General features: G+C 33.5%; 1 protein-coding gene across 2 annotated transcripts in view; it reads right to left on the bottom strand.

The window, feature by feature from the left end:
- The window catches only part of Spag16 (sperm associated antigen 16), a 997476-nt gene that overhangs the window by 454375 nt on the left and 523011 nt on the right, over positions 1-20090 (bottom strand). For both annotated transcript variants that reach the window (XM_063237454.1, XM_063237455.1), the window contains one exon: positions 597-782. In XM_063237454.1, the coding sequence (XP_063093524.1) occupies positions 597-782 (186 nt within the window). The remainder of the gene's footprint in view (positions 1-596; positions 783-20090) is intronic.

The following is a 20090-nucleotide window of genomic DNA, read 5'->3' as shown; positions in this document are numbered from 1 at the left end:
CAATAAATTGCATTGTTTCTTAAAAATTTCTAGAATTTAATTATGGAAAACACTATAATTCATCAAATGATGGAAATATTCTAAATATTTCCATCATATTCATGTCTATTAAACTAATGTTGGATAGTATCCTGACAGTAAGGCTAGCAGTAACAGCCTGACTCTCTAAAGGAAAGACTTGTAGTTACCCTGCCTAAAACAGCTTCCTAATGAAGCACTTCTAATCTTATTATACAGGCTTGATCTGGGTATGTACATTTAGAAAGTAATTATTATAACAACAAAGATTAATGGAGTTAGAAATGGATTTCATTAAAATTATTTGAGTAGCTGTATAATCTTATCAACTAACATTTTCTTTTAATATGTCCCAATGGTAACATGAAGAAGAAAAAACATATATATATATATATATATATATATATATATATATATGTGTGTGTGTGTGTGTGTGTGTGTGTGTGTGTATGTGTGTGTGTGTATTAGTTTCATAATTCAGATGCAGGATGCTATTTGTACTCCTATGCTTGGATATATATATATAGATAGATAGATAGATAGATAGATAGAGCAAGAACATTTAAAGTACTTCTTACCTATTCACATCCCAGATTTTACTGGTTGTATCCAGTGAAGCAGAAGCTACAAAGTCACCACAGGAATGCCACGAGCAGGACCAAACCCCATGTTTGTGTCCTTCAAAGGTCAAAATGCAATCGCCTGTAGATAGGTCCCATAATTTAACCGAAGTATCACCACTTGAGGTTGCCAACTTGTCGCCACTGTTTGAAAGAACATAAAAGGACAATCTGCCTGAAAATGTATTCATAATTAATTTTCATGAATGGCTACAATCTATGAGAAATATATGTGTATCTGATTTATTTTTACTTTTAGTGCATAAATAAATGGCTGAATCTTATGATTTCACTGGGGGTCCACACTGTCCCTTACCTGAACTCTTTAGTAATTTAAATTGATGAGAAAAAACCACTAAAGTATAATTTTAATGTTAATTATTCTAGATTATGCCAAATTCACCAAGTTGTTTTTATTATCACATGCTGGGTTCGAGGTCATATGTTAGTCCATGTAGATGATGTCAGGTGATTTCAATTAGGGAAATTGAAACATAGGCTAAGACAATTTCAAAAACACAATATGACCCACACATTGCAGCATATGCCAGTAATCCTAGCCTGGGATAAGTAGTGAGTTTAAAGATACCTGTGAATTGCATAGTGAGGCTCTATCTCAATTATGCCATCAGAGGAAAAAAAAAAAAAACACAATATGAAATAGTGTGCACTATTAATCAGCACTACTTAATCACCTACTTATATTTAGATTAAGTAAATACCAGGAGTGCTGTTTGGATAATGTAGAAAGAAGGGAACAAAAGCAATGATTTTGAGATAGATTATTCTACATGAAAGAGTTTTTAAGTGCAGGTTGGTTGAGGATGAATCATTAGAGCTTCTACTTAAGTCACCAGAAGATATTTTAAAAAGCAGTGACTTTCAAATAATGAATATAAATGCCAGTTTAAAAAGTAGCTAAATGTCAGTGATCTAAGTTTGTTGTTGTTGTTGTTGCTGTTTATCTGCTTTTTGCTTTGAGGAGGTAAATATTTGTGGCATGAAAATTCACTTCTGTCCCACTCTTAATAGCATTCAGTATTCTACTCTCTTTTTATGTTTCTCTAATAAATTTCTTTTTCTGAATAGGAATGGACTGTTTATTTGTCTCCCTCCCCAATCTGAGTTTAAGGATTAAAAAATGCTTTTTTTCTCCATTTTTACAATATCAAGTATTATGACTGACCAGATGAGGTGCTCAGGAAAAGTTTTAGAATAAGTATATGAATGGTTGAAGGCATGGATGAAGTCATGCTCCAACTGGAAAAGGCACAGAGATTAGTATCCCTAAAAGATGCCAAGAAAAGGAAGGATCAAGGAAGTGTTTTCTTTAGTTGTTTATAAGTTGGGGTATCTTTAGACTAACAGAAAAACAAAATATGAAATGGCACCAAAGAATCAGCTACAACAGACAGGGGGAGCTTGAAGGTGCTGCAGTGATGGTACATTACAAAGTGAAGATATTCTCATTAAAGTTAGAAGAGAACATCTATTTGTTTTTCAAGTTAGCATTATTAGAAATTGTCTAAACAACAGGTAGTCCTTGATCAGTAGTGTCTAGATTACTTTTGTCTTGTGGCTGAGACAAAACAGCTGATGCCAAAAATGAAAGGAAGGGTTTAGTTAGTCTACAGTTTGTGGAGGTTTCAGTCTATAATCACCTGGCTCCAAGGCAGAGCGACACATGGCAGAGAACTACAGTCCATGGTGGCAGAAAACAGCCCAGGCAACAATAGCAAAAGGGGAGGTGCATGGAGAGAAGACTCTGTCCCTTATACTGTATGTAGCCACACCCTCTTGGGTGTAGCTCTGGTACCCATAATCCCAGCATTGGCCCACAAGTCATTCACAAACTCTGCAAGCCTGCATCCATGATAGCTTGAGGTTTTCAGGGTACATCCAGGCTCAAACCAAAACAGATAGAAAATAAAAAGTGCTTTTGCTTTGAATCAATTGCATATTTATACATATGTTTCTATTCAGAATTTTAGTTTTTAATACTGACTCACAAACAATACATCTATATTTGAAAAATCCAAGAAAAGGTAACAACAACATTATTTAGGTGCATTTTTCTCATATGTAGCTTGCTGATTGGCTGACAGGTCGATACAGAGTAGTCATACTTTCATATGATAATCACTGTGATATATTTCAGCCTGTGACTGAACAACTGTCTCATATAACTTTTGTGTGTCTCTATAAATCATGCGCTAGGAGAAACTAAAAGGGTAACTGGAGTAATTGAAACTGTATTGAAGTAATACTGTTTCTTCACAAGAGCCATAAACTAATATTTAATCAATATTAAATTCAAGATATATTATAAATTTCTGAATATTCTTTTGAAAAGTTTTTGTTTTTTATAAGATATAATTTGAAATATTAAAAGCTGCATGCTTTTGGTTCATGAGAAAATGAAATCCATCTCTGCATGCTGCAAGACATGAGAGGCACAACTGTGTCTCCAATTTGAGAAGGGGAATTGTCAGTGACACAAATTTGGGTAGGTATCCAAAACTCTACCAAAACAAGAACACCAAAACTGACAAAAATGGCAAAAGTGAGTTTTCTGGATTGACTGCTCTGTCCTTTATCACCAAAATTCGTAAGTTTGATTTCCAGTGTGGTGGTGTTTGAAGATCGAGCCTCATGAGTATGGGAACTCCATGAAGGGATTAATGTCCTTACAAGAAGAGAATCAGTAAGCCATGCACTTCCAAATGCAGAAGCGGCACTTACCAGAACTAGCCATTCTGGCACTTTGTTCTTAGACTTCCTAATAACAGAAATACGGCTCTGTTGTTTCAGGTAACTAGTCTCTGGAATTTCACTATGATAGTCTAAATTAAATAAGACAGAATCCAGATTGTTACATTGTAGCCTAAATAATTCCAATTTAGGTCCTTGGCATTTCACAAAATCAACTGAATAATGAGCCTATAAAATTTACAAATGCATAATTAGAAATTAAAAGCATGACTGAGGTATAAACTGATAAATTTAAAGAATGCTTATACTTTAAATGGGTCTAGTTGTAATATAAGGCTCAAAATATAATGTAATTCTGAATTGAAAGTATGTTAAAAATGATACAAAATGATCAAAAAGAAAAGTTTAAAAAAATAAGTCAGCAAGTCTGAAAACTTAAAACATTTAGAAAATTGAACAATCTAATTATTGAAATTAACAATTTACTGAATGAGATAAATACCTGAGTAGACAAAATAAGAGTAAATGAGTTGGAAGATGAATGTTAAATTTTGAAAATTATTATTGCTACAAACAGACCAGGAGGTAACTACAAGACAATTAAGAAATGTGGAGGGTAGAATGATAAAGCCATGTTTTTCTGTCTAAAATTCCAGAAGATAGTAGAAATAAAAGGATAAGTAAAAATTTACAAATTGAGAATATACAGAAATTCAGAAAGGTAAGACTTGCGATAACAGATTCTGGAAAAAATGTACAGTATATCAAATAGGGCAAACAGTACAAAAAAGAAATCTGCATTAGAGTATTAGTATTGTTGGTATTGAAAATGACTTTAACCTTGATAACTAAGTATGCTGCAGGGTCCAGGTTAATACCACTCATTTTTAAAGCAGTGTGAATATGCTAACATAGCTCATGAGAAAAAGAGGGAACAGAAGGAATTGGTACGTCTTGAGACACAAAGTAGGAAGTACAAAGTGTGGAAGTAACAAGGCGTGACTGGTTTATTCTGGCTCTGTGAGACAACCCAGTGACAAGAGATAGGTCATTTAACACTTATAAGACACATTGTCTTTATTTCAAATTGTGGACAGTAAGTTCTGCTCAATATTACCTGTAAGACTGGTTTTTAAGATCCATTAAGAGGATGATTAGAAGAGCATGTTTTTAATTCTTAGTGTTCTTCAAACTACAAAGTTGTTCCTTAAAAGATTCTTTGGTGATTCCTAGTTAAATCTGTGTGTAAAACTGCTTATATCAGTAATGAAATAAAATAAATTATTACTGTTTTGCTGTAGTCTCATGTACTTGTGTTTATCTACTTACTAAGACTATCTGGACTTGTAAAAAGACGATGAGGTACAGTGTCTTCAGTTATGATAAAACAGGTATTATTGTTTGATGCAGAAAAATAATATCCAAAGAAAATTAAGTTATACTATTTTGTCTTGCTTTTGTGTTGACAAAAATCTATGATTATTGTTTTACTCAATTTATAAAATATTCTATTAGAAAATTCATTTTTATAATTTACATTATTTGAAAAATATTAAGATATTTTAAAAAACATTTAGCATACCCAGCTGATGAGAGCTTCCTAAATTTTAATATGATCTGAAGCAAAAGGGTCTTTTCATGCAAATTTCTCTAGATTCTTAGAGCTGTTCTAGTGATGTGGTTAAGGCTGAGGAGACAGTGACAAAACAAATCAAGACAAGTAAAAAGCTGCACGGAGAATGGTTTTAGCTTCCCGTAGTAAGAAGTGCCCATGTCCAAGTGCTTTTGTCCTCATTTCCAATGTCATGCCCTCTTCTTGCGTATTATCCTATAATCAACCCAGAATCACAAACATAATGAACTGAGAAGACAATAGTGTGTTCAAGTGTTGCAGATGCTGGCAGAGCAAGAGAGGCACATCAAGAGTTCAGCGAAGAGCTGCATCTGGGGAGAATCTGAGGGAGCCTGATCACAGAGGGAAGAGATTTCAGAAAATCACCAGAGAAGCACGGAGGGTTGGAAAGTAAGTTTGGCCAGCCAATCCCCGGGAACTTTGTAATAACTAAGCATTGAGTTTCTTGCCTAGGGACTCGAAATCTCCTTTTACTGTGCTGTGGAACACGGCTGGAAGAGATCAGAAGGAGAATGATGTGCTGCACAGCACGCAAGGAGAGGAAACTCCACGGTGAGGCTTCCTCTCTCTCTCCAGAGCGAAGCCTTTCCTCAGACAGAGGCCCTGCTGGGCAGGCCAGGGTCCCTCCCCAGCCAGTGCTTTCAGCGCCTTCAATTAGATTTTCAGCACTTCTCATTCTTTACACAGGAATGACAAGATTCTGGCGAGCAGCTCAGATTTTGGTCTACATGTGTTCTGTTCGTGATTTTCTTTCTTTTTTAATGGGAGGATTTTAGGAATGTCTAATCTACGCAAAATTACATGGCAGTGAGCAGCAGCATCCCCTTTCTCAAGGCACATACTTCCCACAGCAGGGTGAGCATGTTGGCCTGCAGCCTCCCTGTCCTCTCATTCACACCACCGGCGAATCCTGTGATTCAGCCACTGATCTAATGTCACCTTCTATAAACACAGAACACACTCCTGAGAAAGGACTCTGATGGACTGCCCGCATTGCTTTTTAATTTGAATCCCAGAAAGCCTGAGAACAAGTATGTAGAGTCTTGCCCTTAGATCTCTAGTACAAGAAATCCTAAGGTGCATATACAGTAAAGAGTAGAAAAGACAGAGAAATAAGTGTGCCTGCCGTACTTCATCTTTGTACTTACTGATAAACCATTTAGTGAACATGAGGCTAAGGACTGTACCCATTTTGCATAGCTGATTGGAGTGCTCCAGATACACAGCTAGATGGATCAACCCACATTCCTCCATGCTTCTAACACCAAGCAAGCTTGCCTCAGGGTATCTGCATACACTCTTTCTCTAACACAAGAAAGGTCTTGTTCCCTTAATGTCTCATGGCCTGTTCCATGACTTGAGTTTCATCTTTTTCTCCCAATTCACCTTATCTTGGAGATATACCTGACAATCACTTAAAAGTGATTTCCTTAACATTTGTCTCTCCTTATGTCCTTTTGATGCTATATTTTTCTCTGTAAATCTTATCAACATCACCCATTGCATCTCTCGCTTTTATGAAAAAAAAGTAAACTATTACCAGGCAAAAACATTCTTTTTTTAAACTTTCTTTTTAAAATTTATTCATACCCCGGTACCCATTATGGTGCCTGGCACAAAGGAACACTCAGTCAATAATAGCTGAATGTATTGAACCAATGAATCAAGGAATGAAACACAATTATGAATATTACATGGTCCCCAAACTCCTGCATTTAAGAGTTATCTCAAACATTTTTTTCAAGTTTCAAGTTAAATACAAAATGTAAGCAAATGGGGCCTCTTTTGTGACTGGATATTTAATACTAATACTTATTTTCTTAAAGAACTTTGATTTCTTACTGGGTTTTTTTTTTTTTTTTTTTTTTTTTTTTTTTTTTGTAGTTCTGTATTACTTGTACCCTTACACCGCTTTGTTTTTTTTTTTTTTTGTTTTGTTTTTTTTCTATTTTTCCTTTTAAATAACATTTAAAAAAAAACTTTTATTTCAAGACACAAAAAATGTTTCTGAATTTTACCCAAGTTATTATAAAACTTCACATCAGGCTGGAGGATATCATCATATAACTGCAGGAAAACAGCGTATCCCTGACCTCTCCACTTCTTTGGGTAGATGCATGACATAGCAAATTTGATGAACAGATAAAGATCTCCCATAAAGTACAATTACTGAAAAAAAATCTATATTTAGTGAAAAAGTCGATGTCATTGAGTCTACGGATCCATATAGGCAATGCCATGTTAGTATTACCAAATTCCAAGTCTGAATTATTCCAGTGACCTCCAGGCTACTTTTCTGCTAATGTCCTTGTTCTCCTGCAATCTATTTTCAGTACAAATGCCTAGAGAATCCTGTCCATACCACTTCTCTGCTCAAGGTTCTCAGTAGTTTCTCTACTCCCAGGGTGACAGTTAAACATTTTTAAACATGAAATAAGATCTCTGATCCACCCACCATCCACCTTAGCTCCCTCTCTGCCTTTTTTCTCATACTGAGAACACTTCTGTGTCTACTGAAGCCATGCAAAGCCTTAGTATTCACGCTCTTTCTAGGAAAACTCATGATAGGACTCCTCCCTTTCTCAAACCCTTGCTGAAAGACACAGGAGTGAAGTCACTCTTCTGACTTTGTTCTGTTCAGCAGTGTTTATCTCTGTTAACTTACTATGCATTGTAGTAATACAGGTAAGCCATATTGTCTGGTTTCAATCTCTAACTCTGTTTTGTAGGCCTTGGCTTTCGCCTCGTCTTTCTAATTAGAACCTTTACATAAAATTAATTAGTACATTTACATCCCCTTCCTGGATCTAGTCCTTTGAGAATGTGCTTATGAAAAACTTCAGTCCCCACAATTTCTAGGCCTAGACCCAATTCATGCCCCTGCTTCTCACAAACCTCTAGGAGATGCTTCATTTTCATTCAGAGAAGAACCCACGCATGGCTTCTCAGAGCCCCAGTGGTAAGAATTCTCCATTTCCAAACCCTTGCTGTTTCTTCCTCAGTGTCCACATGGTTCATAAGATGGTGAAGCTACTCTTATTTTTGTAAGCCTTTTTTTTACACCCAACCTTGATTTTGAATAGCACTGAGTCTGCTTTTATAACTCAGGCAATTTGTGCAGCTCAGCCTCCCTGGTACTTTGGTCTCCTCCAACTGAAGGCATGCCATAATTGAATCAATGCATTTTTAAAATTCATGAACTTATTCAATTCCTCTTAAATATCTACTATTTATCAGTGATGGGAAGAATAGGAATGATACGAAGTACATATATTCTTACAAATACTTGCATATTTTTGTCTGGATAAAAGGGTGAGAAGTGGAAGGATTTGCATTCTGGGATCACTTTTTTAAAAACTATTTTCTCACTACCACAGGACTGCTTTGACTGACTGACTCCCAGCATTGTTTCTCAGTACTGCAGAGGAAAGATACAAGGTACAACCCACCTGCATTACTGGGAGATTATTACTGAGGCCACAGAGTATATATTACATATTCTTAACATAGACTTAGTGGTGAAAGGCTGGGGAGCCTTACTAACTAGAGTCATCATGCAGTTTTTGAATAGCTCAAGGTGACTGCTTCGTAAATAATGGGTACTTTGTGTTTGCTGAGGTCTTCTTTTTACAGAATGCTATAATACATAGGCCCAGTGTTGAAGTCTTCCTCTAGTAATTTCAAAGGCATATGAAAACTTATTAAATTAATTTAAAATTAATAAGCATCAATGTACTTGCCTCTAATAGAAAATATTTAAGGCAAATTACATGCACTTTTTATTAACTTATCTTCTGGTTTCATCTTACTTTACTTAAATTATATTTGTGTTAATTATATCTCAAAAGCATATTTTTAAATCTTTTAATACTTTGAGAAATCGATAATATAAAATATAATTTAAAAATCACAAAACATTCTCTATTCTAGGAATACAAACATGACTAAAATAAACTCTTTCATTAAGAATGTCATAATCCATAGGTTGCACAAATCATCATTAATTATATTTTAATAAGTATTTCAATTACAGGATATAAGTGGTAGGATAGAAAAGAATATATTCAATTGTATAGCCTTGAAAGGTGGTCACAAAGCTTTAAAAAAAACGAACACATCTAAACAAAGTCCACATATTTAAGCAAGTGTTAACACTATAAAATTAGAAGATGAAGGAGATGAGTGTTTGGCATGAGAAAAATTGTAGTATCTTCACAGTTGAAATATTTTATATGCAAGAATTGAAAAGTAATGGAAAATTGCACAATACTCAATCAGCAACATTCAAATAAAAGGCTGCCGGCAGTGCTAGGCAGTGAGGAGAGATTACAGGGCTTTCTGATTGATTAGTGGTGAGGCTGGTAACTCTGGGGTTGTGGCAAAGAGTCTGGGAGTTATGGGAGATGAAAGCTATGTTTGAGAATGAAACCCATTTCCAATATAGATTTGCCCTTAAATATTCAGCTTAATGATTTTCATATCTGTCCCTTGCATAATCACAGTCAATGCTAGATTTGTTTAAATGAATCTCAACACCAACTCTCAGTCTTTTCCACTTAAATAAAAGAGTTTTCTAGATTACATTGTAATAAGTGCAATGCACCCATCTGTCAACGAAAAGCCCCCCTCTGAGGCCACTGCCTCTATACCTTCTTTAGACCTCTGAGATGAATTAGTAAAATTACTAAATTGTACAATTTTCTCAATGTACCCTTTACTGACTTTCCAAAATACATGGTAATCAAAAGATGACTTTGATGCCAAGTTCAAGTCTTCATAGCTTTGACCTGACAATACATTCTAGTTCTATAGAGGCAGGATACATACGCCATCAAATCAAATTAAACTAAATGTGGAATAGGATATTTTCTTAGCAGACTTTTGGTACTAAAAGTTGTAGAGTGAAGCTGAAACAAGACAAGAAGAATAGTGCAGATTATTGCTTAAAAAAAGTTCTAAGTAAAATTAGAACCACCGCTTTTCAAATATTCATTGTACACACCTATATAGAAGATTGAATAGAAAAGCCTTATCATTGCTTGTTTTAGAAGGTGCATTCATTATAGGGCTCAGATTTATTCATGATCCACACCTGTCAAAGCCACGCTGTCTGAAAGCTCTCCAGTGAACAACAGCAGCATTATCATTATGGTCCCAGAAACAATGGGCAAGCCAAGGTTTTCTGTTTGTGATATAAAATTAAATATTGTTCATAACTGATGATATTATGGTGACAATTTGGATACATTCAAACTATCTTGTTGGAAGAACTTTTATTTATCACAGAATTGTAGAATCCCAAGCTCAAAAGCATCCTTCTACGTAATCTCATCACATATCGCTCAGGTCAATTATTTCTTCTAATAGTCTTCTGTCATTGTACCACCAAATCTCTATTTAAACATCTAGTAAGGATGTTCAGCTTTTGGTTTAAGAGGTTTTATTATAAAGTTTTTTCTTTTAGATAAGAATTTTCCCTTGTTGAAGTTAGATAAAATTTTTGGCATCATGCAGAATTCAAATAGTCTGTCTTTTATGTAATACAGGAAGAAAGCCATCATGTTCTGAAAAGTAGTATATTCATCCCCTTTCTTAATCACTAAAATATTTTTCTGCTACTTCCACTTTGCAAGTACACAGAGTTCTAAGAAGCTGCACATCTATTCTACTTCAAGTGATAACTCGTCTATTTTTACTGAATAGGGTAGATTTTCCACTATTCTATTTCAACCTTGTAACCCATTGCTTCAAATTCTGGTACTGAAGACAGGACCATATTTGTTTCCACACAGTAAAGTGAGAATCACTTTGCTTAATTTCCATCCCAAGGCATTAGATACTCAGTCTTATTTATTCCTCCTATAATTATTTCTCTTGTTTAATTTTCAGGATGTTTTCCATCCTATGACTGACCTGTTTTTTCTAAAAACTAGCCTCATGTGCAGTTTAAAACTTCTTAATAAGATCATCTGATTCAAGACAAACAGACTACCTGTAATATTCTATGATAATCGGTATTCTTGTCCAGAAATCAGTTAAGTATTTCAGTTTATGAAGCTTCCTTTTAAAAATGCAAATGCCATTAATTTAAGCCATGTTGAAATCCAGTTATTACACCTCTCCTGTATCTCCATCCTACAGGTACGTGTGGGAGATGTAAGGATAACTTTGGATATACAAATAAAAACTGAAATTTTCTGTTAAAGATTCAGTTAACAAAATTCTTCATTGGTCCTTCTGGGAATTCCATCTGTCCCACTGTAAATTCAGTGTAGTATGAATGGAGTGCACTAGATAAGACCCAAGCAAGCTCCCACTAATATTTATAATTAACTATCGGAAACTTGCACACAGTTCACTTGAATTACCCAACCCTTCATAGATTAGATATCCTTCCTCAGAGCTATACTAGTCATTAAAAAATAGATAACCATAGCATATGCATTTAGATAATGATTGTTTGAATTCTTTGCCACCAGCTTTACAAGGAAATAAGATCATTTAAGGGTACTAAATTGAAACTCGAAAGCTTTTATTGTTCTGGAAATAAAATAAACTAGCACATTAGCAGAAATCAGAACTCTTATGTTCTAATCACATCTTTTCCATTTAAAACCCTTGTTGATTGTGAAACATTCTAAAACTTTCAATATTCTTATCTGGAAAAGGAGAAATGTTAAAGTACTTAACAAAATATAGCCTACAACACTGTTGTGAGCACTAAGAATTAAGGATCATGAATGTTTATATGATGTTTTTGAGTGATGTTTTAGTTGTATGAAGAACAGTGCTTTGAAGAAATTTTAAAAAGAAGTAACTCAGGGACAGGAAAGCAGCAGTACAATTTCGCTTTTTTTTTTCGATTCTGCAGAAAGTCAGTCATTTCTTACAGAAAACATGTGATTTCCAAGCAAAAATAAGGTGGAGAGGACTTCCATTCTGCCATTACCCTATGTGAGAACAAAATTACTTACTAAGCAACAGCAATTCTGGATTTAGAAAGTAGGCAAGCATTATCTAGCTTAGATTAACTAGGTGTGGATAGCATAGTGGGTTAGGAGCTCCTCGAATACTGGTGCTACCCACAGGTGTGCACGAGCTTTGATTTGACACTAGCAACATGGCCCTTGGAGAGTGCAGTCCCTAGAAACTAAAATAACATAAAAGTGAAGCTTAAGGACATGCACAGTGATAGATGTAGCAACATAAAGGAAAGGATACTACTTTTCAAATATATTCAAGAAGTTAATAAAGCTAGTTATTTTCATCTGGAAATAATGATAAAGAAGTTTAAAATGCCACTGAAACATTAAAAATTTGTAAAATCAAACAGACACAAAAGAGCACATATACATGATATTGGCTAATCACAGAATTGTTATTGTACAATTGAGAATATATTCATGTTCAAAAATCAAACAAAGCTAAGCGTGGCGGCACCATGCCAACGCAGGCAGAAAGAGCACAGATTTGAATGCAGCATAGGCAACTCAGCAACCCTGCAAGAATCTTTCTCAAGATAATGAACTAGAAAGGGAGGAGTCACACTTCAATGTAAAAGCCTTGGTTTCAATCCCCAGAGTCCCAAAAAGGAAAAGAAAAATCAAATGTAGTACAAATTAAAGATGCATCAGTGTTAATTCTCTGTTAAGCATCTCACTAAATTATTGTCTTGCCTTGATGTTTTATAGGCAACAGCTAAGAAAGTCTAAGAGTGTCATCTAAAGTAGAACATGAATAGGTGAACTCTATCAATCAACAGCCAACTTATTTTGGTCAATTAAAGGTTTAATCATGCCAGAATGTTTCTTCCTACAGCTCTGACTGGATAGTACGTCGGTAAAATATTAAGTAACTATAGCACACACCTGTAGCTCAGAAGAGGACTGATTTATTTGGGAACATATAATCTATACACCATAGATAAGCTTTAATTTCAGACTGTATTCAAAATTTCCATAAATGCATTTAAAATTTTTATTTATATTAGCACTAGTTGAAAATTAATGGTAATCATTTTGCATTACATATAGGCATAGGAAAATTATGTTATGCTTTTAAATTTATATTTCTATGTATATAAAATCATATTGAGCATAGTAAAAATCCAAATCAGAAGGGAAACTAAAACAATTCCAAAATTAAACAATATGTGAAAGTCCATAAATATTTCAGAGAAAACATGATTTATATATACAGTACAATTCTAGAAAAAGTATGATTAAATATTAATCAGATTTTAGATGAGAAGGATCATTTTTCTCAGCTCCACTTTCATGGAAAAATTCTCTCTTCTTCCCACCCCACCCTCGCCAAAAGTATGGAAAATTAAATTTCATCAATCTCCAAACTTAAAAAGATCAACCATTAACTAAGAGAGAAATAGATTAGTAAAATAATGTTTCTTATATTTTACAAGACGATAAATACATTTTAACTGTAAGTAGTTAAGCAATTGAAAATAATTATATAAGAAAATTAGTAAGCAGGTAATTAACAAAAGAGAAAATACAACTGGTCTACACATAAAATAGTGGTGTAGAAGCAAAAATGTGATGCCTTTTCCTACCTATCATAAGGGTCATCACTGATTGTTCCATGGCTGACTACCCTCTTTAACCAGTTTGTTGGGTCCTTTCTCATTTTAGGTACTTGTCACAAATCCTTGAACCAATTAATGAAGAGTACCAAAGTACCACTGTATTACTGACCGTGATAAATCTGTTGTACTTTCTCCACTGAAGATACTGCAATAAAATAATAAAATACAAAACAATTGAAATACTTCTTAAATTTTACTTACTACTTTTGAGATGCGTTTGTTTTACAACAGACTGTTTACTAATAACTATGTTATATGTGGCTTATATACATCACCTTATCTTCTAATTCTGAACATTTTATTCTTCTGGTGCAAATTAGTAGTTGAAAGTTACTGAGAAATACAGGTGCATTACAAAAAGGAGAATGTTATTCACTAATATAACTCTCCTGATGTAACAGAATGGTTTCTCTATCTAGATTTTACAGTCTTATATTGAGATGTTTTTACTCTCGTAGCTGTGGTCATTTATTTAGAGATTTTCTCCAAAGTACCCCTCTTACTAAAGTTGATAAGTCTCATAATGCCTCAGGTGGCTTAATTTACTTAAATGATGTGAAATTATGGCTGATGTTGCTTAACTGAAATTAACTCATGTTGTATAATCTGTGAAGACAACTAGAAAGCAAACTATTTATTGATCTCCAGGTTTCACATTAAATTATTCCACTCATATACTGTATATTAATGTTCATATCAGAAAATTATTCCTTTATTTTTTTAAACAACAGTGTAGAAAATGTTTGTATTATGTGCAGAGGATATCAGACACCTTAAAAGTGCATTAGTTTAACTGGGTATTGATGTGAAAATACTTAGTAGATTAGAAGCTTCCTTTGGCAGTTTCTATGGCATTTTTCTAACTTGTTAAATTTAACAGAGTACTTTAAATTGATAGATAAACTTTGAAAAGTGAAATATATATGTATATATTTCATGTGATAACTTTTTGGTCTGAGAATCTAGGTTTCCCTTATCTTGAAAAATACCTGGATTTAAAACTCCTATTTTTCTATTTAAGGAAACATTATAACGATACACCTGAGGGCTCCTTGGTAGTTTAGTATAATAATTCTTGTTATTATTGTTAATGTAAATAATATTACATAATATTGTTAATGTAAATAATGTATAAATAATATTGTTATTATTTAGTATGATAATTTCACTGTGGTATTGTTGAGAAAATATTTTACAAAGGTAGTTAGGCATCTCAGGTGATATTTCCTATACTGAATAAGTCATTTACTACTTTCACATACAGTTTTAAATATTGCATTTATTTTTATATACAATTTTCATTCATATTTCAAATGCAAATATTTTTTATCTTGGCAAAGTACAATTTAATAATATTTCAATAAAACTCAAATATTGTTCAAGAACTTGAAATCTACTTTATAAAATGTAAAGTCAAAAGATATTAAAATGTGGCCCTTTTGAAAGTCCCTGACAAATCTTTACAAATATTTTGTGAAGCTTTAAAATTGGTAAGATTGAAAGGAATAAATATCAAAGCAGAAATATAGTGCATCATCATAGGTCACTCAAACAACTAATATTTTGATACTATGAGTTTATTTTTTATATATTCAAGATTATAATAGCATTTTTCTTTTCTAGGAGTATGGAAAAAATTTTCCCCAAATACTTATTCCCCAGTCCAGTGAGCAGCTTACTAGAATCATTAGGAATTAACTGCTCCTCACAGGAACAACAACTGAGAGACTAAACGTATTTTGCACAGCAAAACAAATCACCAACAGACTGAGGAGACAACAGACAATTGGGGGGAAAATTTACCAGCCATTCCTCAGACAGGGCACTAATATCTAGAATACATTAATTACTCAAAAAAATCAGACTCCCCCACATTTAAGGGCCCTTTCTAAAGCCGAGGAAATGAGCAGATGCTTCTAGGATGAACAGGTATAAACAGCAAATAAATATATGAAAAAATGTGCAACATCACTGGTCATCGGAGAAACGCTGGTCTTTGCAAGCCTTTTGCCATTCCATTGGATAGCACTGGGCAGCAGCAGTCACCGCATTTTGAATCCTATCTTGTAAAGACACTCACAAAATAGGACTTTAGGACTGCTTCAGAAAGTGAAAAGAACGTGGTAGTAAATGTTTTGGAACCAAGAGGGAGTATTTTGAAGGGAGATAATGGCAGTGTCTCTTTTACAGTAATAGTTTTTTTTTAATTTAAATATGTAGTGTATATTTTGATCACTCCTTGTATATTGTACCTGGTATACAGTATAAATGTGTTGGCATATGAAAACAGGCTCCAACTGTAATAAAATATAAATACACCATTCTGAAAACTCTTTTTTAAATAATGTATATTTTCAGCTGCCTCACTATTAAACCTAAGACAGCATTAATAACAATTGCAGTTTTTCCCACAGCAGATTTCTTGGTACTCATAGTGCTCAAATTTGTATATTTAATGTAATGCTTTAATAATTAAACAGACCAGGACTCCTTCCAAAGTAGCTAGCTTCACATCTGGAGATGACCATAAAGAAGAACAAATTTTAGCAAATTGAAATGAGTTAAATCTATAATCCACTATGAGTTCAAAATGATTGGTTGTAAATACAAAAGGATATGTTTAATCCTCATTCAAGGACGTTTATCTTGTTTGAAGAGCAGACAAACAAATGATCCATAAATAAGGTAACACCGATGACACGTTGGTTCAGTTGTCACTATTACACAAAGGTGCCTCTCACATATCATCAACTCCGCAGGTTTTACACACTGACAAATTCTTGTTCATTGGCTTACCATCTCCATGAAGAACATTCCTTCCACTCACACAACTTTCCACAGAGAGCTTACAATAAACCTAATGAGGTTGTTTCATTCATATAATTTGACCCTAATCATATTTGAGGCATATTTTCCATTTTCCATCAAGAGCCTAACAGGACATGACTTGATCATCTAATTTGTTGTATTAAAGACCATATGTTTTGGCCCAAAATGGATTATGGAAGGAATTGTTTTGACCTAATTGATGTTCTATTTAAACAAGATAAATTTGTTTATATAACAAAGTATTTCACAAAAATTTGGAAAAGTGAGACCTAGTATAGTAAGAGTTTCTGACTGGAATAATACATCGGATATTGAAATTTATCAAGATTAAAACAGTGAATGAGTTCCAGGCCAGGGATATAACTCAGCAACACAGCACCAGCAAGGCAAGCACAAGATCCTGAGTTCCATCCTAAATACCAAAAAAAGAGAGTTCTATATGTTTCTTTAAATGAAGAAAGCCATTTCGTGTTGAGTCTTTCAAAATAAATGGTTTCTAAGACCATATCAATTTGGTTAACAGATATTAAATAATATTTTTAGCTAATCAGCCAAGGCTCAATACAAATAAGGTACCAAATGTTACTTCTGTCAAGGAAATCATAACCAAGGAACAATACAGAAGTAATTGATAATTTACTAATTAACTGTAATCTGCTACTTTTTTTTGTTTGTTAGGAATTCAAACCAGGGCCTCACATACATTGGGAAAATGTTGTATTTCTCACACACACAACCATGAATATCACTTAAATTAAAAACTGTGTAATACAATTAAAATAATAAATTTAAAATAAAATTGAATGTACAGGGAAAAAAGTACAATTTAGTATTATATACCTAAGTTCCACCAGCCTTAAACACCTAAGAGAGTTTCCAAAAATTGATTTTAGAATATTTCTTTACAGACAGCTATAAATAGATATCAATATACACAATTAGAGAAAAGTAAAAAAAATATTAAACATTCAATATATAAAAAGTAAAACCAGAATCCATATGTGATTTTAAAATAAGCTTATTTAAAAATCATGGTTGTCTGAATTCACCTGAGCAAAAATGAATAAAGCTGGAAGAAATTTTTAATATAACAAACATTTTTTCACTCGTTTATAAAAAAAGTAATAGTTAATATTTTCATTACATTTTCCATCACCTGATGTATTAAGGCCACTTTTAAAAAGCATGAAAAAGATAAGTGGTTAATATTTTTACTTACATGTTTAATCACCTGATTTATTAAAGGTACATAACTTTCATGTTACCTCCACAGAAATGTGTTTTATTGGAAGAAAACATCACACAAATTCAATCTTCAGATCATTTTACAAAATACATAGCAAGTACTCTATAATGAATCAAGAAACACAACGAAAATGGAGAAATGGTCATAGACTGGACAAAAAAGAGACCCAATGATTAAATGCAACAGTATCTCCACTGGGCAAGAGAGATCAGTAGAAAAGTTGGAATATTCTAATGCAGAGTGTCATTAATTAAGAGCACTGTACAAATATGAATTCATTGTTTTACTAATTGTACCATGGTTATATATGATGTCAACAGTAGTAAGACAATATGGGAACTCTGAACTGTATTTACAACTTTTTTTGGTATAGAATTAAATCAAATTTTAAAGGACTTAAAAATAGAAAACAATACTGTTTCATTATCATGCTAGTTTTGCCATTCAAGACTTTTGACTGTTTGACTTTTCTTCCTCACCAGATCCTGACAGTTGAATTTTCCACCACATTTTTTATATTTATACTATGAACACTGTTCAGAGTTCTAATTTTAAATAGCTTCAATGATCTTATCCAGTGTTTTTTCAAAGCTGCTTTTTGTGTTTATTGTTATTTGCTTTCTTTCTTTGATTAGATAAAGGTACTTGCCAAGGTTTTTAAAAAAGGGCTTAGAAGTCCTGTGCTCTCTGGATTCATACATTTGGAAAGATTTATGCTCTTGCAGCCCCGCCTCCTTCCCCTCAGCAGACTGCTGGCTGACTCCGGAATTCCCTGGCGTGGAAGCCTAGGCTAGGCTTTGGTCTCCACATCTCTACTGATTATTTGTTTGGGTTTGTATTGTTCTCGTGTTTTCGTTACTGCCACTCTGCTTGTTATTTCATGCTTGGACTCTATATTTTCTGAGTTCTTTAATATTGAGCAATGGTTTACAATACTTGAGTAGACATGATGTACATAGATTATAGTTTTCATCCCCACAACATTTTGTAGAAATTACTCTATTATTTTCTAGCATTCACAGTTGTGGAGAAGCCTAAAGAACACAAGTCTTGTACCTATGTCTTTTCTAAGACTTATCTTTTTATCTGCTTGTTTGAGGATTTTTTCTTACTGATGCTTAGTGGTTAATGGGGGAGTATATTGGCATCAGTATATCCTAGAATACTAGTTAATTTTGTTATATAAGATTAACTCTTTCCTTAAAGCAGCTTTTTCATACATCTGAAATTTTTATGTTAGTTACACCAATTATTCTGATGTTGCAGCGTTCATTTATGTCTTCTAAATCTGTTATTTTTTCACACATCTTTGTAATTATTTATTTCCTCCATAGTTCCAGCAATTATTGCAAGCTTTCCCGGGGGAAAATTTATTTCTAGTTCTGTATATTTATTTTATTAGAAATTATTTTGCTTTGATGTGATGAGTGCAAGTTTTTCTTAACCCATTTAATAATTTACATAAATCTGTGTGCCTTTCCCTGTAGATGTTCACAGCCAAACATTTTATATTTTGCATTCTTATATTGTGTGTGTGTGTGTGTGTGCGTGCATGTGTGCATGCGTGTGTGTGTGTGTGTGTGTAAGGAAAGGGCAGCTTGACTGGATAATGTAGACTTTTGTCTGAAGGGATGGGATGGTGAGAAGTCCTTGCAATTGCCCTTGGTCAAGTTTTTTAAAATATTCCTACAGAAATTCATTCTACTTATTGTAGCATATTATTTTCCTCTAAAGTTGACATGAGGGTTTAAATATTTCCACCAATTTATCTGGCCCTGTGGAAGATATTATTTGTTCCCTCTATACTTAAAGAGAAACTAGCAGTGACTCCTAAGCATTTCGCTTTATTTTTCTCTAACTGCCTTGTCCTTCCCTTCATTTCTACATCTCCAGATTGTGATTATCTTTGAGAAGAACTACTACATAACTCAACATTCTGAAAATGTAGAGAGGATTGAGGCAAGCACTGGAGATGTACAGTATTACAGTAGAATCTATTTAGTTTTCATTTAAAAAGTTTTGAACAGGATATCATATGCATTTTTTTTCAGTGGCTGCCAACAAATTGTTTGCCATGTATTACATTTTTGCTTAGGTATTTAAACAAGAAAGGGGAGGAATGTTTTGTTCATATTAATTTGACTGACTTTCAATGTCTTCTTTTTTCTGACTTATCAATTAAGTATGATGTCATGTTGACACTATCTTGATCAAAAGTATACATTCATAGTCATAGATTATCAAAGGATTCTTGTGAGGCAAATTATTTATTAATAGTGCATGCACACAGTGTCTGTATTTGTTTATTGGTCAGTTTATTAAAGCTTAGAAATATGCAAATGATAGAAAAAATAAAAGCTCCCTTTGTGCTATATAGCAAAACTTGATAGAATCATTACTGAAACAGGATATTTGATGAAAATTGAAAGG

This window comes from Cavia porcellus, unplaced genomic scaffold, assembly GCF_034190915.1.
Source record: "Cavia porcellus strain 051 isolate PalLab524CR breed Dunkin Hartley unplaced genomic scaffold, mCavPor4.1 scaffold_26, whole genome shotgun sequence".
NCBI lineage: Eukaryota > Metazoa > Chordata > Mammalia > Rodentia > Caviidae > Cavia > Cavia porcellus.
Note: the sequence above shows the minus strand (reverse complement) of the source record. Positions and strands in the feature narration are given on the sequence as shown.